General features: G+C 41.3%; 1 protein-coding gene across 3 annotated transcripts in view; it reads right to left on the minus strand.

Moving 5' to 3' along the window:
- LOC102236417 (collagen alpha-1(XVIII) chain-like) overlaps positions 1-24358 on the minus strand; it is an 83977-nt gene that overhangs the window by 38400 nt on the left and 21219 nt on the right. For 2 of the 3 annotated variants that reach the window (XM_023335941.1, XM_023335940.1), the window contains exons 1-2: positions 4571-5190; positions 57-244 (exon numbers count right to left, since the gene is read on the minus strand). In XM_023335941.1, the coding sequence (XP_023191709.1) occupies positions 57-244; positions 4571-4952 (570 nt within the window). In that variant the 5' untranslated portion in view covers positions 4953-5190. Of the gene's footprint in view, positions 1-56; positions 245-4570; positions 5191-24358 lie in introns of those variants that run through there. The other variant, XM_023335942.1, reaches the window with a different exon arrangement.

Consider the following 24358-nt stretch of genomic DNA (forward strand, 5'->3'; position numbering starts at 1 on the left):
TGACTCCGTCCAATAACAGAACGAAGTTTGAAAGTGTCTCGGCTTCGAATCAGTACCGTGACAATAATGGCAAAGTCCCTGTAGAAAGGCCCGGGCACAAATGTCCTTGTGAGTCGGCCGACGTTGGCGTCGCTTCCGAAGCTGTACGCTGGAAACCCCTGGAAACCATTGGTGAAGGAGACAGCGGGAGGCAGAGGGATGCCAATCAGATCCATCAGGTCCAGATGACTTCCTGAAGCTTTCTCTGACGGAGACAACGCAAAGGTGAAAAGGTCAACGACACAGAGCAACTCTGGGTGAAAACCCGCTGATCCGACGCCAACTGCTCAGTTAGGGAAAGGAGGCGTTGACGTTTTTACTTCGGATGCAGACATTGATACCTCATGTTGTGCTGATGACATTTCTAACAGCTGTGCAGATCTGTCTGCTGCCTTGCTAATTGATCCCACAACGTGGGACTAAAAGAGCAGACGTATGTGCGAATCGCTCCGACGCGGCTTTAATGACCACGCATCGCTGCCCTGCCTCACACCGACATAATCCCTCCAAACAGAAAAGAACGCACTGTGTGTAGTAATTAGAGTATTCTTGGAGTGAGTGTGTGTGTGTGTGTGTGTGTGTGTGTGTGTGCGTGTGTGCCCGCACCCCTTCCGAAGGAGCCTGTCTCCCGTAGCAACAAGATCGGCATTCTGGACAGGCTAGCCCCTTCATCCTATGTTTCTGTCATGTGCACAAACACACACACCCTGACACATGGAAAACTCACACTCTAGAACACACACAAAGACCAGACCAGACTAGACAGGCCAGCATTTGCTTGTCTCTAATTCATCTGTCCTAACGAGTGGAAATGAGTGTAATTAGAGGTTTGTGGTTGTGTGTGCTTGTGTGTGTGGGTGGGCGTACTGCTGCTAATCACTCGCACAACTACATGTTTAAACGTTTGTTGCTGCCAACAGAGGTGGAAAGAGGTGCAAACAAAGTCCACATGCATAAACTAAAACTCTCCTTAGATCTCACACCTCCAGTCCAGATGTGCAGGCCTGGGGCTTCTGCAATGGCCAAAAGGAGCAGATGAACTCCGGGAGACCTGAGGTTTTTGACCAGCATGATCAGCGAATAGTTCAATTTTGCTCCTGGCTGTGAGGTTATTATTTGAAATTAATGTTAAAAACTAATCCAACACTTGACTTGGCTGCAGAAATCTGTTAGAGAGCATCAGTCTTTGCTTGTGTGACTTCCCAAACCTACAGGTTCGTGCGAAATGTCAAATCATAACATCATTCCAAGTCAGGCTTCTTAAAAAAACCTTTATGCATCCTAAAACCCAACTATATGTTATTTTTTTTTACTTTTCTCTTATAAACTGTGTCAGTAATATTACTTATGAATTATTTAGAATGGCTAACAAGAAAAAAATAAAAATAAAAGCGACAAATTAATGTAGTAAGTAATGCGTTTTCATATTTTGCATCCTAAAATATGAAAACACAAGAATAAAGATCACGTCTACAAAACAACTCAAGTTCCCTAAGTCTGTGCCATCATCAGATTCTGGCAGAGTTCAGTAGTAACTATGGTCACATTTACTCAGTTACATTTACTTGAGTAACTTTTTTTTTTAAATTACTTTCAGGAGTGTTTATACTATGCTACACTTTTTACTTTTGCTTGATTAAAAATATGTTGAATTAGTGCTACTCCTACTTGAGTCCAATGTTTGGATACTCTACCCACCTCTGGGTTCTGGTAAATCAAGAACCAGTGGTTGAAACTAGGAGTTTTAGTAGTTTACTACTCTGGTTAACACAACGCCAAAAAGGAAAGGCAACAGCAACAGCCAAGCATGTCGACACAGACATGCGACTGCGACTGTCAGAAGGATGATGGCTTGCAGTGCCATCGAGTTTACCAGGAACTCCTCAGTATAATGTACTTGAATATAATCAAATGGTAACGCTTGACTAAATGTGAGTGATGAAGCACCACAATAAAACAAAAAAAACCCCATCAAATCCATGAAAGAATGGTTAGAAGAACAAGAATCAAGGGCCATCGGCGATCCAGAGTGAAATCTAGACTTTAACCTGATTGAGTTGCTGCAGTGGATCATTGGGAGAGTGGGGCAGAACTTGAGATCTGTAAACCTCAGCGAATGAAAGAAAAGCTTCAAAATCTTATTGTAAAGAAAATTAAACATTTCCAACTCTGTAAAACTCCAAAACCGTGCCTTGTTATGTTCTGCATCTAAGCATGTCGTTTCAACTGTAAATATCAATATAAAAGTTTTTGTTTATATAAAATTCCTTCCTTGTAGCTTTTGATATTTTCCTTGAGTCTGGAAAACCTATCCTCGATTTTATCCTGGGTTTTCTTCATTTCTGCACTTTTCCAGAGTTGGAAAGTAATAAAACTCCACACTTTCCCAGACTTTTTTTTAAAGGACTATCTATCAAAACGAACAGCTTCTGCCACCAACTTTTAGACCGTTTTTTTGACTAAAGCATCAGCCATACGCATTGCTCCATCATGTGTACAAACGTCTGAGCCATTTCCGATTATTCTTTTTCCGTTGCCAGTAAATATCTAACACTCACCCATCCCCAATGCTACATCCCTTTCACCATTGATTCAGTTTCATTCAATGCTTTCCAAACACCAAGCAACCGGATCTGTCACTTGTCTAATTACAAATTTGGGGTCATGTTCTACCCTTGTTCCTCCTCCAGTAGCTAGTCCTGGTCATGTCGACCACATGGAAGCTTCCATCAGCTTGTTGAGTCTTGTAAAAACCAAAATCCCTCCCTCCCTCAGTGTGGCCATCTATAACCTTTTAATCCCTCTTCGACCCCGGCTGCCACATAAAAGCTTCCAGCTGCCTGACCCACTCTCTCAAGATTTCTTTTTTTGAGTCCGCAGATTTAGCTCAGACCATTTAATGGTCGACGTGTGTCACATACCTCAAATGCTCTCAGATCACGAAACCCACTGGGAAAACCTTCACTCTAAAAAAAATATCCGCACTCAACCTACAGATTAAAGACTGCTGGGTGTGATGCTACTGGACATCTGGCTCAATGTGAGCTAACTTGTAAACAAAAAGCCTAGGCGGACAGACAAAATCAAGAATGTTAAACTGGCCACACATATACAGTTATTTAAATGTACGGTCCAGATTTTCTGAAGAATCTTTCTTGGAAGTTGTTGGCCATGGCCAATAGGGAAAATCAAGGAAATCGTAAAAGTCAGTCAAATGAGGGCCCCATTTCCAGCTGAGTTTTAGTGAAAATGCACGTATATGTGGGCTATGACACTGCTACAATACATACTTGTAACAAGTTGTTCCTATGTTATGCTAAAGTTATAATGGTGGAACATGATGGCTGTATCAGCCCACCTGATCCACTGGTGTGAACAACGATTTTCCTCCTTACTGATTTCTGCTATTAAATGTTTCAGATCACTAAGCAAGTTTAAATATCATTACAAACCTTGATTTTCCAAATCAAAGGTTGTCCAACTCACTTAATTTTTCCAATACACAATACTGAAACAATACTGTCAAACCTTATAGCATTATGAAATGCCTCATCAGACAACCTGATGTAGGCCAGAAGATCTCAAAATGCAACTCATCAAGCTTAGATGTAAAGAAATTCAAGAGCAAATGAGAAACTACGTCATTAACATGCATCAGTTTGGAAAGGGGTTACACTGCAAAAACACAAAACCTTACCAAGTATATTTGTTCTAGTTTCAAGTGTAAATATTTTAGTACACTTGAAATAAAACAAGACTAGCTGACAAGTCAATTTTAGCAAGGTATATGAGCTTGTTTTAAATCAATAACTGCTTAATATTGATGAAAAAGTTCTAGTTCCACTGGCAGATTGTTTCACTTATGGGAAAAAAGTCTTGTTATAAGACTTTTTTTATAAGTGACGATGTCACTTATAACCATAGACAGGTTATACTTTAAAAATCAGTGCTTTAAAAATCAATATCAAGGAAATCTTTACATAAAATAAGCTCATATATCTTTTTGTGTTTTTGCAGTGTACAGAGCCATTTTTTAGTCTTTGGGGCTCCAGTGAGCCACCGTCTGTGGATGTTGTCTCCATCCACAGATGATGAAAACATGGCGCAACAATGAACCTTTCCAGGAGGAAGAAACCTGCTTCAAAAGTGAACTCAGTAAGACTGGTCACATAAGAGCCTAGAACATAATTTAAAGCACTGCATGTCCCACTTTCCTCATGGTCAGTGTTTATGATTTAATTACAGGTAAAAGATTGGGCAATGGTGGCCACTACTTGAGAGTGCCAAGACCAAAATCCCGGTTGACCAAAAAGAACACGAAGGCCTGTCTCATATTTCTCACAAACACCACCAGCGTGTTTTTTAGGCATGGACGTCCAAAACTGCAGGAAGCCCCCCCCCCAATAGATCATTGGGTCATTTGATCAGTGGGATGACTTTGCCAATGTCTTACTGACTTTAATTTTTGTTTATGAGACTGAAGTGTTCAGAAACGTTTCACTGGGCACAAAAGCCATTCACAATCACTCACCACTCTTCCATTGTTTCAGTGGTTTATTCTCGGACCTGCCTTTGGCGACTCCACCTGAGTTCTCCCTAGAAGACGATGTCAACGTTTTCTTATTGTTGCGGGAAGCTAAATCCCCTGAGGTGTGTGGAGCAGAGGACGGCGTCGTCCACCCTGTCCCGGTGTCCTCCACATGGTTCGCTGTCACCGTGTCCTCCTTTTTCCCCTCTCCCCACTCCGACGGAGTCCCCTGGGTGGTGGAAGGCTTCTGGTGGGAGCTGGTCGGAGAGGAAAGGGGAGGAAGAAGAGTGGTGGTTTTTGGCTTCGCCCAGAAAAAGTTCCACCACTGCGCGCACACCGGAGAGGCCAGGAAAACCAGCGCAAGACAGAGGCGAACAGCTCCCATCCTCTTAACTGTGGTGGTGAGATTGAAGGTAGTCCGGCTGGTAACACACACAGAAGCCAAGCAGGTGCTATTTTCCCATCTGCAACAGGTGACAGGTGAACGCAGGATATTGAAGGAAGTGAAAATCCAGGAGATGATGTCCAGAAAAAAAAAATTCCAAAACGTAATTGTCTGGGTTCCAACTCCTTGTTTTTCTAGTTTCTCTTCTCTTTTCCCTTTATCCTCTCTTCTTCTTGTCTTTGTAATGACTTATTTTTCTGCTGCAGCCTCTTACTCCAACTCTCTGAGGTCTCCTCCCTTCCACACCTCCGCACGGCTTTCTCCCTGTGTAATTTTCCCGTCGACTCCTCTAGAGGGGGTCAACGCCACGACTGACTTGCTTGTCTCTTTTATCTCAGATTTTTTTTTTTAAAATAACAATTATCTGCGAACTGATCTATAAAAGTTAAAACCAGAATTTAAATGTATCAGAATAAGAATTAGACAGACAAAAGAAAAAGAAAGACGGACAATGACCGTGTCCTTTGTCAAATCTGCACAAAATACATGAAACTACAGTTGAATTAGAAACAAAATTGCATTCTCAAAAGGATTTAGCAAATCTACAGCTTAGGGTTGAGAGTATCATCCAGCAATCTTGCATTTTTGTTGCATATCATGTATCTGCATTATTTTGGAAAAAAAGTTAAAAGGCATTTACTGCATTTTTTCTTGGCTTTGATCAAATCTCAGACCAGGGTCATTTAATGAAACTTTATAGATGGATCCTATGTTAAAATAGACTAAACCATACAACACTAATGCAGGCATAAGAAATGCATTGCCTAGAATATTCAAAGAATATGCCAAACGACGACATTAGAAGTTAATACATTAATTTCTTTTCCTTCAGAAACAAAAGCTTGAGTGGAATTATCTATAAACTAGAAAATAACCTCTACAACCTCTCTCTCTGGTGGAGCTTAAAGATTACGCAGCAAACACAGGGGCCCCCGCTTCCCGATTATGACAAAGAGACGCTTGTTCTGTTGCATTGTGCTTCCATAAATGTTTGGTGAGATCCAAGATGAGGGTCCGCAGCGCTGCTGAACGTTTGACACAGAGTGGAAGCGTCTGCTTAGGCTAAGGTCTGATTGAGTGTCATTGTCAGACCACTGTGGGAAAAAACCTGGTGGCAACATGGAGTCAGGGGCGCAACTACTGTACATACTTTCTGAGGTGTATGCGAACATGTCATCGGCGACCGCCCACCCCCCAATTTATTATTATTTATAAATAATATATGGGAATAAATTGCTGCCTATTGGGCAATTAAAAAAAGAATGAAACAAAAAACAGGGCAATATTTCATCATTTAATATATAAGTGAGCCAAAGAGCCACTTCTGTTAGCCTGTGTCTGCAGGTCTGAGGCTTTTCATTAGCATGTTTTCTATCGTTCTTATAGCTTGATAGGAAACCTGATCCAAACTGGCAACCCACATTAATAACATGGTGAAATAATATTGACCACAAAACACTGTATTTATAAAACATATCAACATTTTTCCTACACAATCCTAACAAACGCTTTTAATGTTGAAAAAATAAACGGTTTCTCTTCACACTATTTATTACTTTATTTATTAATCTATTCGTATGATTTATTCTTTAAATTGCCATTTATATTATTTTTCGGTCTCAGGAAATGACTGAGGGATGAAGAGACTGATGTCTGGTTCTTTAGGTTCTGACGGGTCTGCGGTTCCTCTCCTGATCCATTCTGTCTGATGTCAAACCCACTGAATGTCGCCGACACATTTATTTTAATGCCCCTATTAAACTTCACTGTCATTGTTTACCGTCTGTATTTTTGCCAGAGGTTTTATTTCTAAGGACGGTGTGGTATCCGTTGGACATTTTAAAAAGATGCCGGTTGATAGCAGTTCACTGCGGCTGCGCAGTGTCCGTCTCTAGGTAACCATGACAACAGCGTCAGTTCGTGGAGGGGTCCTATTTAGGTCCCGCAAAGAAAATTTAACTGACCTTAATATTTCCCGTGTTTTGTTTTGGTCATTATTATTACACTTATTGTTGAGATGTGTGTTGTAGGTGCGTCTATCAGACATTTATAGCAATACGGAATAAATCGCGTCCCGTATTGAACAACAACCGCCCGTCATTGTAGCCTAGCTTAAGCTAACCTGAATATTTACAGCTCTCTTGTTGATACGCGGACATTACTTACCTTCTGTCTTTCAACCACTTTGAAAAGCTTTTCTTCGTCTCTCCAACATCTTTATCCCTCCCCCCTCGTCCGTTTTCTGTTTTGAGCCCCGGAGTTTTTTCTGAGTCCCATCTTTAGCTCCCTGTTGTCGAGGCATTAAACGCGCCTCAGCGAGTTGTCGAAGGGCCGATTAGGCGCCTAATCAGTGCTGTTCCTCTGTTATTGATCATTTCATACACAAACAGCTGTTAAGCACATAAAATGCTTCCTAGAAAAATATTCCCCACAACGTTTTTGCGCCCCCTGAAGTGCAGCGCCCCTATGCGTTGCACACACTGCATACCCACTTTTTTTGCGCCACCGCATGGAGTAGGTTTAAAGGGAAAGTCCATTTAAATGCTGATGACGATTGTGTGTTGCTCTTTCAAAAGCCGATCAGTTGGATCTCAGCTCAAGTGGTTGGAACACTGTGTGTGTAATCCCTTAAACATAGTTCAATGAAAAAACCTGAAAGTCCAACCAAGCGTAGTAGAACAGCAGTAATTAGAATGAAACGCAGTCATTCATTGACTTAACCTTAAGCATATCAGCACAATCTAAAAACACAAACCAGGTATATACTAGAAGGAATCTCCCTAATTATATGTCCCTTCTTTTTTTCTCTTTTTTTAAACACTTTGACCCTATTAAAAGGACTTTTGGATTCCTGAAGGAGTAACCCCCTTCACCCTTCACCTTTCATTTACTGACTGCTTTACCTAGCAACCACCTCACAATAAACTCTAATTGGGTTAGTGTCACAGCCAATCCAACAAAGGATGGGGGCGGGGGGACTCTGGAAAATAACATAACGTCAGAGGAGGAAAGGGGAAAAAACTAAGAATATATCTTACATATAGACAATAAAATAAGCAATGATAACAATAAAGTATAATGAATGACTTCTTTTCAAACATAACAAGTCAAGGGAGAGCCAACATCTTTCAAACCTCATTTTTCTGACCATAGAGTCTTCAAATAGCCAGACTTTTCAAGCACTAGTGATTAGTGCAGAATATAGCAATATAAAATTCAGATAAACCTCACATTTAAGTGTTTAACTTTTAGAGAGAAAAAAGTGTATGTTTTCTAGCCTGAGAACATGCCACTCATATATGTACAAGTTTTGTAATAGAAGGAACATCCACTTACAAAAAATGGTATAATGATTAAAGAACATTTTGTGGAGCTGTTAAACAAATATCTTGAGATGTCAGCTGCGAAGTCAAAGTGTGGGAGTCAAAGGATTCTTCTAAATGGACAATGACATGATTGGTCATGATGCATAATTAAGGAAAATAAAGTCATTTTTGAGGCGACTACAGCAAAGTCCTGATCACAGTTCCAGAGAAAGTCTGGAAAGGTGAAGGTAAAGCTCACAAATATGACTCAGATACACAAATACAGTTAGAAATACTGGGTTTAAAATCAAACAAATAGTTAGAAAAGGTGTGTAAAAACCTGACTTTGAAGCAAATAATACAACACTCTCTTCCACCTTTCGCTGGCCTCTAGTAAACAGGAAAAAGAACAACAGGAGCTACTCACTTTAACGCAACACACTGAAGCTGTTGTTCACGTGTTCTAATCTCTGCTGCCACCTTGTGGACAAAATCAGCAAAACAGTTATAAATGAAAACTCGTCTGAGAGCTTCTGTTATAGTTACAGTGTTTAATTTTGTTGCAGAAATTGTTAAATATTTATAGGGTTGATATAAAACTTGCCACTGTTACTGATCAGTAAAGCCCACCTGTACAGAGAGTTTAGAGGCTTGAAAGTTAAGTGCAAATAAAAATCACGTGTGACAAAATGCATATAAAACACTTCTTAAGAGGTCAGCAATAATAAAAGTACAAATAATAAACATCCAGTCTAATAGAAATGACCAATTCTGACACGGAACATAATTTTAAAAAGCAACTCAAGTGAGACTTTTGTATTTTTATTAACTTTCTATCACGAGAATTTATTTTTGAAGAACTAAATATGACTCCGAGGATTTTATTTTAAAGAAATGAGTTTTCCTAAAATTGTTCAGCTATTTAAAGAGTGGAGAAAACACACGATTAAGATATCTGTTTGCTGTGTTTCGATCAGTCCTCTGGCCGCAGGGCGGTCTGCAGAGGTTAACAGAGACGACCTGTTCGCACACATTTACACCTTGTTGCCATCGGTCAATGAAGCCTGTGTTGGCACTCTGTTTTCTCTGAGATTTCTTCCTCCTCCCTCCAGCTATCCTTCCTCCTGAGGTGTCCTGGCCAGGACAGACTGCACCAGATAGCAACAAAAATATAAAATAAAATAAAAAAAATAACAACAGCGTTCTGTTTAAGTTGTTCTCTACAGATACTTTATTTAGATTTTTTTTTTATGATAGCAAAATTACAGCACAAAATAGAAAATTGAAAAGAAGCAGAGATTACAAATAAAAATCTGAAAAGTTTTGGGGTGATTATGTAGTCAAACCCCCTTAACTGTGATACTCCTGGGGGGGGCAGTGGCGGCGTAGGGGTTAAGCTCAACCCACATATGGAGGCTTTAGTCCTGGACGTGGCTGTTGCAGGTTCAAATCCCAGCCTGGTGACCTTTGCCGCATGTCTTCCCCTTCTCTCATTGCCCTCTTTCCTATTAATTCACTATCAAATAAAGGCCACTAGAGCCAATGAAACCTTTTTTATAAAAATAAAGAAAAAGGTACTCCTGAGTAAAATGATGCTAACGGCATTTGGAAGTGATCTAATTTATAATCAGATGATTTCTGACTACATCTCAGGATGAACACACCTGTTTTCTGGAGACTTCAGAGGTTTGTTGGAGTGCAAGTCTGTGGAAAAGGTTTTTACGTCACATGAGCTCAGCACCAAACTTTATGGCTTTCGTCTAAAATCTCACAGGGGTTGGAAAACGAATTTGGTGGCAACACGGTGACACGCGGTCGCATTATGATGTAGGCATGTTTTCTCTCTTCTTCCACATCACAGTTTGGAAGAAGATCATTTGTCATAATTTTTGTGTTGACCGGTCATAAAAAAAAAAAAAAAAAATCCAAATAGCATTTATTGATGTTTTTGGTTGAAAACATGAGAAAAGGCGAAAGTGTTCAAATGGTTCAAATACTTCTGCTAATCACAGCATCAGTGACCGATAGAGTCAGAATAAGAGTAACCGAGCCAGATCTCAACTTAAAGGAAAGTCCTGCATTTGTCAGATGTGCTGAAATGAATTTTTTTGGGGATATATCTAACAAAAATGTTAGAGTTTGACTTGCCTGACGTGTAACTTAAGGCTCTATCCCTGAGAGGCGGTACTGGAGCCGTCAGTTTGGGTTCAGTGGTGACTATTGGAGAAGGTCGGCATCTGACTGTTTGATCAATTCTCCTTTGTGTCTTGGACAGCAGGTGGCAGACAGAGTATCTGTGGAATGTGGCAGATTATAATAGACGTGCACAAACACACTCATACACACACACACCCACACACACACACACGCGCGCGAGCAGGTTTGCACGCAGGCAGACATTTCCCACCAGCTTCCAAGAACCTCCAACCAACTTCTTGGAAAAAAGAAAATAATTTCAAATCTAATAGAGGTGTGGATCATTTTAAGGCTTAACTGCGTCTCATTTCCTTTATGTGCACTTAACGAACGAGGAATCAGATTTAGTGAAGATTACACAGGGAGCGCCACAAGTTTCTGTACCGGAGACACAAGTGTTTATGTTCTTCATTAACTTGTACTGAAGACGTGTTAAAATTAGTTTTGTTTGCTGAAAACATTTGAATGGAGACAATAAGAGCTAAAAAAAAAAAAAGGGCCCCAAATAGACTGTAAATAAACTATGATTTAAAAAAGTAAAATCAAACAAATTATGTTTTATAAAGTACGTCTTACATAATCTAGAAGCACCAATAAGAATAAAGCTCAAAAATCTTTGTGATGCAGTAAATGGACATTAATTTGAACAAGTTCATGGAGATCTGTGTATTACATAATGTACTGATGTTTGGGAAATACATTTTAAAACAATCACAAAATAAATGTTCATAATGACACAATAAATTTGCTAACAAAGCAGCTCTTTTGTCTAAACTTACTAAAACAAACACTCTGAAGTTTTCAGGGATGTTGTCTTTTCATGTTTCTCGAATGTTTGTGGTCAAAAAGCGACATTCCTGCAAAGTTTGGTGCCTAAAAGTTGTTCCAAATCAGACCAAATATTGATCAAAACAAAAAAAATATGAACTAATTTCTGAAAGAGCCGTATATATACTGTATATAGAAAAACGTGCATACATAACATGTATTGCATGCATGAGAAATATTTTACTCAACAAAACTCTTTGTTGTAAATCTGTTACTGACTAGCACTAACTTTAACAGAATGAATTCAGCAAATATTCAAAGCTATATTTCTGTAATAGTGCAACGTTGTCAGTAACATTCCATAGGATTTGGTTTTACTCAGTTTTTGCCCCTGAAATTTGGCATCTTTTATCCTGGACAAGAACATCAACATCAGGCATCATGTCCTGAGCAGCAGCCAGTTTCAGAGTCTCATTAAAGTGCTTATATGTGAGCTTTGAGCGCAGCTTTGTTTTATTTATATTCATTAGTGAGACAATTTGCTCACCAAGGCAGGTAGTCCCAAACATGGACACTTTTGCAGCCAGTGCTGTCAATTTAGGACAGCCTGGTAGGAGACACTTGTAAAATGTGTCCAAGCCAACTGATACAAATTTGTCCTTCAATTCCACATCACTCTGAAAATCAATGATTTCAAGTTGCATGTCAATGGGCACATCAGAAGCTCTGACTGTGAGCGGTGAGCGAAAAACTGAGAGTTCTGTCTCGAGTTCGCTGAACACTGAAATGCAGCATCGCTGTATTTCACCGCAGCATCACTGGCGTCAACATCATCAACATCTTTTTGTTTTATTCTATTGTTATTTTTAGGAGCAAATATGGGACGGGTCTTTGCGTCCTTTTTGTGTGCTAACGCATATGATTAATCTAAAACGTTTACCTCGTTTGTAGCTGAGTTTCCATTGACCATAATTGTGCAATTTAACATTTCGAAAATAAATTCACTTAGTGGAACCACACCATTGTTTATCGATAGTTTTGGCGCTATGATGTTGTTGTTTTTTTTTACCGTACCAAAATTGGTTTAGTTTGCAAAACTGCAGTGGAAACACATTTTTCGCATCACACCAGTCACATGATCAACAACAGGATGTTGTCGCTGGAGGAAACCACGAAGAAGACAACAGGAAGTAGCTGGAGGATGATCACGCAGCATATTTTTTAATGACTTATCACTGAACAAACTCATTTCAATGTGATTTTAATTCCGTTTCTTATTTAATGGAAACATCGCATATGCAAATTGTGTTTTTTCGACATTAGTGGCAAATTGATAAGGTTTTACAGACATTTGCATATAAAGCAGCTACTGTTGCATAATGCAGATTAATCGTACTACCTATTTTGAGCTAAAAGCGTCAAGTACACCTCGCTGCAGCATTATTACATGTTAACAGATCAAGAAAAGAAAAAAAAGCAATTGGCTGAGTTTTATTTTGGAATATCAGAATGCCACACTTTTCAAATATTTATAATGAAAAACTGTTCAAAAAATTCTTTCTGCTTAAACTTTGCAATTATGTTAATTAAAATTCAAACAAAATACGCTGAAGTTTGTGTTTATAAGGCAACAAAAAGTTAAAAAAAACAACATTTAAAATCAGTGTAAAAGCTGTGGCGTCTCTCAGCTGCTCCTCTGTGAGGGGCAGCCAGTAAATGCAGGGAACAGTTTTAGTGTTGCCAAACAAATCGTCCAGCAGCCTTGCAGAAGAATCCTCGGCTATTTTAAGAGGAAAAAAAAAAACAGAAAAAAAAGACAGAAGTTCAACAAGAATTTATCATCAATCACACCGTATCCAGGTAAAAGGATCTAACATGAGCCGTGGTTCTGACCACCTGTGCTGCCTCGTCGTTTCCTACCGCAGCAGGGATAAATAGCTCAGTCGGTGTAAGATGTTTACAGACTGAAAACTATAGCAGGCTGTCTTAATGTTAAATATGATAATTTCTGATCACTCATATCTTTATGTGACGAGACTGAAGTGGAAGCTTAGAAGTTATGCTTAGCATAGCATTGGAACAATTTACACGACAAAAACACAAAAATATCACTTCATCAGAATATCCTACCCGTTTAAAATGAAAAGCTATCGCAGATGTTTGCACTAATCCTTTTATGAGAATTAAATATTCAAGAAAAAATTTGATGTAAATTGTACGTTCTGTGATTCATATCCTTAAACTGCTGTCCACTTGTTTTGGCGCTGTAACTTTGTTGATGCTTTTTGGCAGAATCTGTGTGACTTTATCCACAACAACATAGAAGCACAATTTATTCTGTTATGGGAAGATTTCTTACTTGGCCTCACTGAAATCATGCTTAACAATTCTGAGTTTCTCATAAATCCTTTATTGCCACCAGCTAAATATCATATTCATTGTTCCAGGTAGAGAAAGCCATGCCTTGCTGCATTTTACAATGAACTTAAGTTTTATATCCTGACTATGAAAGACTCTGACAAAAAATAGCTATTAAAACAATTTAAATCTGTACTGCTTTGAGTTGGGAACCGAAGCCCCTTAGCTTTTTCTTGAATATGTTTATCTGTATTTGTTTTTCTTGAGGCATAACAAATGTTTCACTCTGTCGTTATACAGTGTATCTGAGAATAAAGTTTAAAAAAAAACATCCCCCCCCCCTAACACCCCCCCCACGCAACAGACTTCTTGCGGCTTTGATGTGAAGCAGTGATGTCACTCATCCTGTCTGTGACATCACTGGTCACTGTCTCTGTATTCCCAGATTCCACAGAAAAATTCATTTGCGGTTTTAGGTTCGACACGAAGAGACAAGTATCATGGCAGAGAAGGATTTTTTTTCGGCAGAAATAAAAACTACTTCACTGGGAGGAAACGTTTTCCTGGTGGAAAGAACAAACAATTTTGAGAGGAGATGCATGAAATACGAGCGCGAAAACAAGGAGCTCAAAGAAATGGTGGCAATGTTGAGTAAAAAAATCGGGTGTCTCCATCGTAGCCAGAGCAAGAGCGACGTTAGAAATTGTCAAAGAGTGAACGAGATGCTACGAAGTCGCAATGAACATTATGAGCAAAAAATCAGACGACTCGATTTAGATTTGGACGAAGCTAGGACTACGACACAGCGATTACAATCTGACTATGACTCCATGGCGAGAATCAATGTGCTCCTGGAACGGACAAACAGAACTATTAAAGAAAACGCACGGGATTCTCTGAGGAAGATGACAGAAAAGATTGAAAGGCTGGAAAGGGAAAATGATCAACTTAACAAAGAGATTATTGTGTTGAAAATGAAGCTGGACAGAGCTAAAGCAAAAAAATCAGAGGATGAGACGCTGATGCTGGAAGAAACGCCAAAGACCACTATATTTCACAGAATCGGGCACACTTTTCTGGACATGTACGAGTCGGGAACGATAGGAAATTGGTTGTCATCATGGTTCTTTTAATTTCTAAAGTCTTCTGTGTCCGTTCCAGGAGCACATTGGTTCTCACCATGGCCTGATTCTACCCCGGAAAAGGGTAGAGTGCCTTCTCCGGGTCAGGGGGGGTGTCCTGCCCCAAGAGGAGGAGTTCAAGTATCTCGGGATCTTGTTCACGAATGGGGGAAGAAGCGAGCGGGAGATCGACAGGTGGATTGGCGCAGCGTCTGCCATTAAGCGGGTGCTGTACCGGTCCGTCGTGGTGAAGAGAGAGCTGAGCCAAAAAGCGAAGCTCTCGATTTACCGGTTGATCTACGTTCCCACCCTCATCTATGGTCATGAGCTTTGGGTCATGACCGAAAGAACGAGATCGTGGATACAAGCGGCCGAAATGGGTTTTCTCCGTAGGGTGGCTGGGCTCTCCCTTAGAGATAGGGTGAGAAGCTCAGTCATCCGGGAGGGACTCAGAGTAGAGCCGCTGCTGCTTCACGTCGAGAGGAGCCAGTTGAGGGGCATCTGGTCAGGATGCCTCCTGGACGCCTCCCTGGTGAGGTGTTCATGTCCCACCCGGAGGAGACCCCGGGGAAGACCCAGGACACTCTGGAGGGACTATGTCTATATGAGGGGCTATAAACAATGACTATGGCCTGGGAACGCCTCGGGATTCCCCCGGGAGAGCTGGAACAAGTGGCTGGGGAGAGGAAAGTCTGGGCCTCCCTTCTGAAGCTGCTACCCCCGCGACCCGATCCCGGATAAGCAGAAGAAGATGGATGGATGGATTTGCAGTGAGTAGCTTTGTCCCATGTTTATTAAGATTGCGTCCGCCTCTTCCAAAAAAGGTGAAAGCGCTGCCAATAGATCTAGAGGTTATTGATGAAGGTCACTGAGCTGGCAGAGCAGGTTTTAATCAGCCATTTGTTTATCATGCCAAGCCTGGAGTGTTTTTTGTCTGATGGAATTGGACCACTGAGAAATAACTTCATTTTTAACTTTCCCATAGTGTTCAGAAGAATATTAAAGTCCTTTTTCAGAAGTTTCTGCTTTGCCAGATTGTTGGCTCCAACATGCACAACTAAAGTAACATAAATATTTGGCTGATCAGCGGTTAGAGAGAGAACTTTACGAGTTAAATCAGATACAGTGTCACCAGGAGAAGAAATCACTCTCATTTTCTTGTGATTGCAAACGTGACTGATTCCATTTACTGCCTCATCTCCAACAATAAGCACTTTTGGGATACCTTTTGTTTAGCTGGTGGTTTACCTGCTTTGTCCTTTGGGGTTTGGGGGGTGGATGTGTTGGTCTTGCCTCATTGTTGATGTTTGAAGGCGAGGTTTCACTCAGAGGCTCAGGCTGGAGTGCAGAAAATCTGTTTTTCAGTGGGATTCCCACAGAGTCAGAATGTTTTGAGGCCCGGGCTGGTCGCTCTGTCCTTGGGAGCGGGGTCGGTAGAACCGATTTGGTTGCAGCTGCTTGTTTGTTTTCTTTTGTTTTAGCAGGTGTTGAGGTTGAAGGTGGGTTTCGGCTCAGAGCCGGCCACGCTGATTCGTCCAGGTGAGGGATTTCTCCCTGTTAGTTGTCTCCACGGATCTGCAGTGTGAGACTTTTGCTTAGGCTTGGCACCCAGAGCGTTCCAGGGTGAGCTGCTTGATGCGAGGCGTACGGCCTCTCCGTTGATTTGAGGAGTTGTCTGATTTCCACAGGTAGCGTTGATCTCAAAGTTCACTTCCAGCTGTTTGATTTTCATTTCTATAGACTGAAGTCGTTGTATAATACTGCTAATGTCCCTTGGGGTTAGCTGGAGGCATTTTGCCCTGGTTCAACTTGGAGATGAAGAAAAGTAAGGTAAAAAAATAAAAGTAAATGTAAGAAAATCCCCCAGTCCTTAGGTTTGAAGTAATCCAGTTATCATGTCGATAATGTAAATATAACTATAAAAACTGTCACTTTAAAATGTAACTCACAGGCAAAGTTATCAGTAAAGACGAGAGAGAGCAGGATAAGCTGTTCCTCCTTCAGCTACCACAGCACAATATGTCAAAATTTAATCGATAGAGTGATTTATGACCTTAATAATTAATTGCTTTTAATTTCTGGTGACTGAATGCCTCCCTCTCTCCCCCTCCTTAAAAAATAATCATTCTTTTGACATCTGTTAATCCCATCTTTGTGACACTTTGTTTTCATAAACTCCTTCTCACCTCTATGATTTTTTAAAAAGAATACAATTAAGTATGAAAAACAATAAGTGTTACACTTAATCAGTAATAATATATAGTATATATTATACCTAGAGGAATGTAAATAGATTTGGAGTGTTGTAATACCTCTAGTTTTAAACAGATTGTCTTCCTGATACACAGTGTGAAGGGGAGAGGGGTGACCCCTGCCCTGCTCAGCACACCATCTGTGTGTGTGTGTGTGTGTGTTGGGGGGGGGGGGGGGGGGGTCAGTCGTGAGAGGAAAAAAGCCCTTGTCCTTCCGTAAGAGTGAAACATACCTCTAAATCACAAACATCTAAAAAAAAAAACCCTACAGTTTAACTGGTAGCATGACTAGTCAGTGCTGACTACGAGTTTGTGATTTCCTTCATCCATTCAAAAAACTAAATCTGTAAGAACTAAACTCTTACATACGTATAAATTGCATATCATATATTTGATATGCAATTCAAATATATGCTGCATATCAAACACAAATTCAATCAGTGAATCTGTGTTTATTTCTTAAATACCTTTTCTCGCTGAGACTTAGTTACATCTTCTATCACTGGAAATTAAAGGCAATTAATTATTAAGGTCATAAATCACTCCATTGATTAAATTTTGACATAAGGGTGACTCTATAGTCTCTATTGTTCACTTATATATGTTGTTGAAGCCTGATCCTAATGCTGTGAAGCATTATATTTAGTATCTGGGTTAAGGTGTAGATTAAGTTTAGACTGAGGTTAGGAGTAGTTTTGTGTTCTGGTAACGTCAAGGTTTGGGGTTGTCTAATGGTGCGTTCACACCAAACGCGTTACGTCAAAAACGTGCCAAAAGCTTCAAGTTCAACGAGTGTCCACTTTGCTGCGTTCACACCAAACTCGTTTTGAGCGTCAGGCGCGTCTGGTTTACAGTCAAAGTCTATGTGGAGGCTCGACGAAGGCCGTTGTGCGTTTTGAATCGTTTGGAGCGTTTGAGGCGTCAAGCGCGTCCAACGGAAAACAACGGCTAGAGCTGACGTGCCCTCGACTCGCCTCCACAGTCTTTTAATGTACACCAGACGCACCAAATGCTAGTTGTCAAGCATTTGGCATCAAGCGTCTGCATTCAAAGTGCACAGTCGTCGACCTTGAAGCATCGGAGGCGTTTTTGATGCAAGTAACGTGTTTGGTGTGAACGAACCATTATGGTGCGTTTACCACGAGGCAATAAACCACTTTAAATATACAAGATTACAGTCCTGTTCCCACTAAGTTACTGGTATGATTTTCATATCTGTATTGACACATTTTGAGCTGAAAAACAGGGCTTGCAAATATCGGCAGGCTAATAATTTGCTGTACCAAAATAAGCATCCCTGCTAACTCAGACACATAGTAAGGCTTTCTGCATAATCACACCTATTATACAAACTACTGGTATGAGTTTCATATCAATAAGATTATATTTGTGGGAAGTAGACAGGCCATGTATATATCGGCAAGCTAATAATTAGCTTTGCCAAAAAATGCATCCCCCTCTTATCTTGAAGAAATAAAGAGTTAAGATTGAAATAACCTTTTCTGCATAATCACACTTGTTCTATGAGCTGCTGGTATGAGTTTCATATCAATAGGACAATAGACAGGAGATGCAGATATTGACAGACTCAGATATTAAAATGAATCTTCTCCTATATTAATAGACTGGACAGTTAAGGGCGATATCAAATGTCCTACATAATGGACCTCTGTTTTCTCATGCTTTAAGTCAGGGGTGTCAAACTCACTTTTTTTAGGGGCCACATACAGCTTAGTCTGATCTCAATGGGGCCACACTAGTAAACTCATTGCAAGATTAAACAGAACTAAAACAAAAGTGGACTTGTTGATTTTTATATTAAACGAATTTCACTTTTACCAAATATATTGTGAATAACCTCAGAGTTTTTAAGAAAGGTATGGGCAATTTTAACAATACTTTTACTCAGTTAAAGATTTATTTAAGTGCATTATGCATAAGAACTGATCACAGTGATCGCACAATGTTGCAAAAACATTTATTCATTATTATTAACTTAAAACATTGTCCTGCATGACAGAATACATTAAACAGATACAAATTAAGAAATGATTTAAAATCAATTTTCCACATCTGGGAAGCAATTTGAACAAATTATGTGACTTCACACATTTGAAGTCTTTAATGGCAGCTTTTTCAAACACATGTTTGATTAAGTAGATTCCTCACCTTTCTTGTTGATGCATAAAATGCATACATTTTCAGATAGAAATGTCAATGTCTGGAATTTGATAAAGGGCTGATATAAAATCAAAAACTGATAAAAACCTATGCAGGGATACAGATTTGTGGGAGAGAAAAATAAACAGAGTAAGGTTCAAATATTGAATGTTGATGTTTTGTTAATGTCATTATTTGAAATATTTTGTTAAATAATGACTATGTTTAACTACTAGCTGACAAAAATCATTTTAATGTTCTTTGTTTGTTCCGTATTTACAATAAGGGATTACTGTTACACTAATGATTCAATTTATATCATTTCAGACACATAGTCATTTTTGGCAAAGGTCAGAAAGAAAGGACATTAATTTATGCTATTTGCTCATGTGGCAGGAAGAGGTGGAGGCTGCACCTGCTGGCAGGGTGATTGCAAGCGGGCCAATAGCGCCAGAGGGCGCTCAGTATAAAAGTAGAGGTGAGCTCCAGTCTGACGTAGTTTGCTGTTGACACACCACGCTTCCGTGTTGAGCTGTCTGTGCGCTGAGTACAGGTGAGGTTGACTACCTGCGTATTTACAGCTGCTTATACATCGTAGTCATGTAGAGCCTTTTATCAGCAGGAATGGACGGGCGTATTTACCTCCACATTGATTGTGGGTGAGGTGGTTCCTGCAAAAACAGTGCCAACATTTGAGCGTTCCCATTTGGGTGCAAGTGTGGAGAGCTTGCTAATTGGAATCTCGACTGTCACACAACGCTGATGCTTTGCCTGCACCAAGTCACTGCTTACTTAGCGGTTGCGAGAGAGAGACCGGCTGCCTGGGACACGCCCCCCACCCCCTCTTCCGAAATCGAAACAAGGAGCGGCTGATCGCATTCATTTCGGATTGGATCGGACTGGGTTGCTCATTTTGCTGTGCCGTCGAGCATAGGGATTTTATGGGTTTATTTTGACATTTTTTATTTCTTTTATTGCCTGTATTTTTAACAAATTGTCTTTTCTTATTTTTATTTTCTAGACTACCGGTGGTGCGCTCGGGCCCTGGATGCGGCGTCCCTTTTTGGTGTGACTGTAGTGATCAGTACCAATAGGTGGAGGGAATTACAAGGAGTGAGTGACTTCACGGGTGTTTGTTTTGATTTCTTTGCTTTGGAGCCTACCATCCAGGACCTAGCTGTATCCACCGGTAAGCCTATTCGGATTTGTTTTGTGAATTTTCTTTTTTGTTCAGATACAGGTCTTTTTTTACTCTGTCATAATAAATTATTATTGTCTTGAGGCCTGTCTCGCTTTTTTGCAAAACCGGACCTGTGTCCCTTTAATAATTCCTGGGTGAAAATCCCGGGTGGCGTTGTTGGTAACAAACGACATTGTATTGTCCAAATCACGGAACGCCACATTTGGCGCTGTGAGCAGGATGCTTTTGCAAATTTAAGCGGAGACTGTGTTTCGAGTGTTTTATTTATTTTTTTAAATTTTTTTTTAGTATCTGTTTTATTGATTGTTTAGGCAAAGCAGCAGCTGGTTAAGTGGTGGCGTTTTTGACTTAACTTTTAACTTGTTTTTTTTTCTCTCTCCTGTGTTTTGGAGGCTGGCATCATTGTGTCACCCCTCTACGTGCCAGGGTTCAGTTATGGAGGCAGAAATGCAGGACCTGAAAAGCTTAATTGTTCAGTTGAGAGCTGAAAATGAGAAGTTGCGCCAGGAACAGGCGGCAGCCAGGCCTGGACCTAGTGCTGCACAATCTACAGCTGGGTCGCATTCTGAGGGAAGCCCTTCTATAACGGAGAGGTTTGTTTTTGTGCCACGTGATAGAAAATGTCCTATGTTTAGAGGGAAGGGAGGCATTGGATTAACCGAGTGGCTTGAGGAAGTACAGGCCTGCATGAGGGTACGTCATTTGTCCCCAGCTGACCAGGCCTTCTTTTTATTTGATCACTTAGAGGGAGAGGCACGCGATGAAATAAAGTTTCGACCTACCACAGAACGTGAAGATCCCACTAAAATTATGGCTATTTTAAAAGAATTGTATGGGTGTTATGAATCCTATGTGGCACTGCAGGAGGCATTTTTCTCTCGCCGTCAGCGGGATGGTGAAACGCTACAGGAGTTTTCGCTGGCTCTAATGAGTCTTATGGAGGCTGTAAAATCCCGTGCTCCTAGAGATTTTCAAAATGCAGAGTCATTGCTGCGAGATCAATTTGTCGAGCATGTGAGCGATGGGGCTCTTCGTCGTGAGTTAAAGCAGTTTGTGCGCAGGAAGCCAACGGCCACCTTGCTTGAGGTTAGGGCAGAGGCACTTCGCTGGGAGCGTGAGGTGCGACCAAGTAGTGTACTCGGTTTAAAATCTTCTGCCCCTTTAGCATTTGGTTCGCAGTATGGCGTGCAAAGCTGCCCTCAAGGGGCGATTAGTTCACCCAACACCTCTGAACTGAGTCATCTGAGGAGCATGTTGCAGCAACAGCAATCACAGCTTGATCAACTTACTCAGAGTATAGCTCGCTTGCAAAAACCCAGCCAGCAGGGCCGTTCTCGAGACTCTATTATCTGTAGGCGCTGCCAGAAAGCTGTCCATTTTGCTAGGGACTGTGATGGGGTTCGGGTTCCGGTACGGGCCTCTGAGAAATCACCTCAGGTGGCGGAAAACTCTTTCCCACCGAGTCGCTGAGCCACGATTCGGGTGGGGTAGTTATCGGCTCTAGGGGTGGGGTTTTTCAGGAAGGTTCTAATCTGGTGTCATCGTGTCCACACCTGGCTGTGAGCATGGGTGGAGTCAAAGTTCCTTGTTTGGTAGACACTGGCTCTATGGTGTCTACAGTTACCGAGAGTTTTTTTACTCAATATTTTGAGTTGTGGGGTCAGGAGAAACTGCAGTCTTGTCATTGGCTCCAACTTAGAGCTGCCAATGGCCTTGCCATTCCCTACATAGGCTATTTAGAGCTGGATATTGAACTTTGCGGTAAGATGGTTCCTCAGTGTGGGGTATTGGTGGTCAGAGATCCTCCTTGTGGCGTATCATCACAGGCTCCCGGTGTTTTGGGGATGAATGTGATTAGTCGCTGTTATGGTGAGCTTTTTAAACATCATGGTTCAACTTTGTTTAACTCACCTGCTGTTTCCAGAGCTCCAGAGTCCATTAAACAGGCTCTCCATAGATGCCATCATGCCACCACTCGACCTCCAGATGACGGTAAAGTAAAAGTGTGTGGTAAGAAGGCTCACCATATTCCTGGTGGCACACTGAAAACTATACCAGCCACTTGTTCAGAGAGCTATTCAGGTAAAGCGGTTTTGTTTGAGTCTTTGGATTCCAGCCTTCCTGCTGGGCTCCTCATTTCACCTTCTTTGGTCCAGGTCACAAGGGGAACTGCTTATATCCCCATTGTGAATGTGGGAATTACAGATGTGGTTTTACACCCTCGTACCTGTATTGGTACATTGAGTTCTGTTCATGTTGTCAGCTTACCTGCAGGTGTCCAAGCGGTATCATCAGAAATTGCCTCCATGGGAGGGAAAATTGTTGCTCCTTCAGTCCATGAGCAAATAGATGCGTTGGATGTGACTGGACTGTCAGCTGAGGAACAGGGTCGGGTAAGAGCTTTACTTAAGGATTATAGCTCAGTCTTTTCTGCACATGATGGCGATTTGGGGTGTACTAATTTAGTCACCCATGATATCCCTCTTTTGGATGACACGCCAGTTAAACAGCGTTACAGACGCATACCTCCTTCTGAGTATGAGGCGGCTAAGGAACATATTCACAAATTGCTAGAGGCACAAATAATTAAGGAAAGCAGCAGCCCATATGCTAGTCCTATTGTGCTGGTTAAAAAGAAGGATGGGACTTTGCGCATGTGTGTTGATTATAGGCAATTGAATGCTAAAACCAGAAAAGATGCCTTTCCCCTTCCTCGTATAGAGGAGTCCTTGGATGCATTAGGTGGGGCACGCTGGTTTTCCACGTTGGATTTGGTGAGTGGATATAACCAGGTGCCAGTATCGGAGGCAGATCAGCCTAAAACCGCATCTTGCACTCCATTTGGCCTCTTTGAATGGACTCGTATGCCCTTTGGCCTCTGCAATGCACCCAGCACCTTCCAAAGGTTGATGCAGCGGCTGTTTGGTGACCAACAGTGTAAAAGTCTTCTGTTGTACCTGGATGACATTGTTGTCTTTTCCTCCACAGTCCAACAACATCTGGAGAGGCTGGAGGTGGTTTTGAGTCGGCTTCAAGGAGAAGGTCTTAAAGCAAAGTTAAATAAATGTGCCTTCTTTAAGCCAGAGGTGCGTTATCTGGGACATGTCATCTCTGCGGAGGGTGTTGCAACTGACCCCAGTAAGACGGAAGTGGTTGCCAACTGGCAGCCCCCCACCACAGTCTCTGGGCTGCGATCATTTTTAGGGTTTGCTAGCTATTATCGCCGCTTTGTGGAGGGCTTTGCAAAGCTAGCTGCCCCTCTTCACAGGTTGGTTGCAGAACTAGGGGGCACCAGGTCAAGGAAGCAGAGTGACCAGAGCATCATACCTGGTTGGACAGGGGACTGTCAACGTAGTTTTGACGAACTGAAAACCAGATTGATAACTGCACCAGTATTGGGTTACGCAGATTTTTCACTTCCCTTCATTTTGGAGGTAGATGCAAGTTATGGTGGTTTGGGAGCAGTGCTCTCACAAGAACAAGAAGGCAAGGTGAGACCCATAGCTTATGCAAGCCGTGGTTTAAGACCTACGGAGCGCAACATGCTGATTTATAGCTCCATGAAGCTGGAGTTTTTAGCACTTAAATGGGCTATGACTGAAAAATTTCGGGATTACCTTTTGGGCCATAAATGTGTTGTCTTTACTGACAATAATCCATTGAGTCATTTGGCTTCGGCCAATTTGGGAGCAACGGAGCAGCGTTGGGCTGCCCAGCTGGCTTTATTTGATTTTGTAATCAAATATCGTTCTGGCAGAGCCAACAAGAATGCTGATGCTTTATCAAGACAGCATCCTGTGGGTGTACAAGATTTGGAAATTATGGTTCCTGGTACATCTCTCCCTGAGCCCTTGAGAGAGGTTTTTCAGGGGAAGAAAAGGGAGGTTACTCAAGAGGCTGTTATGGCCTTGCCTAACCATACCATCTCTGAAATCGGTGTTTTCCAGCAAGCTGACCCAACCATCCAGGAGTTCTTGGTTTTCTG

Source organism: Xiphophorus maculatus, chromosome 6, assembly GCF_002775205.1.
Source record: "Xiphophorus maculatus strain JP 163 A chromosome 6, X_maculatus-5.0-male, whole genome shotgun sequence".
Taxonomy (NCBI): Eukaryota; Metazoa; Chordata; class Actinopteri; order Cyprinodontiformes; family Poeciliidae; genus Xiphophorus; species Xiphophorus maculatus.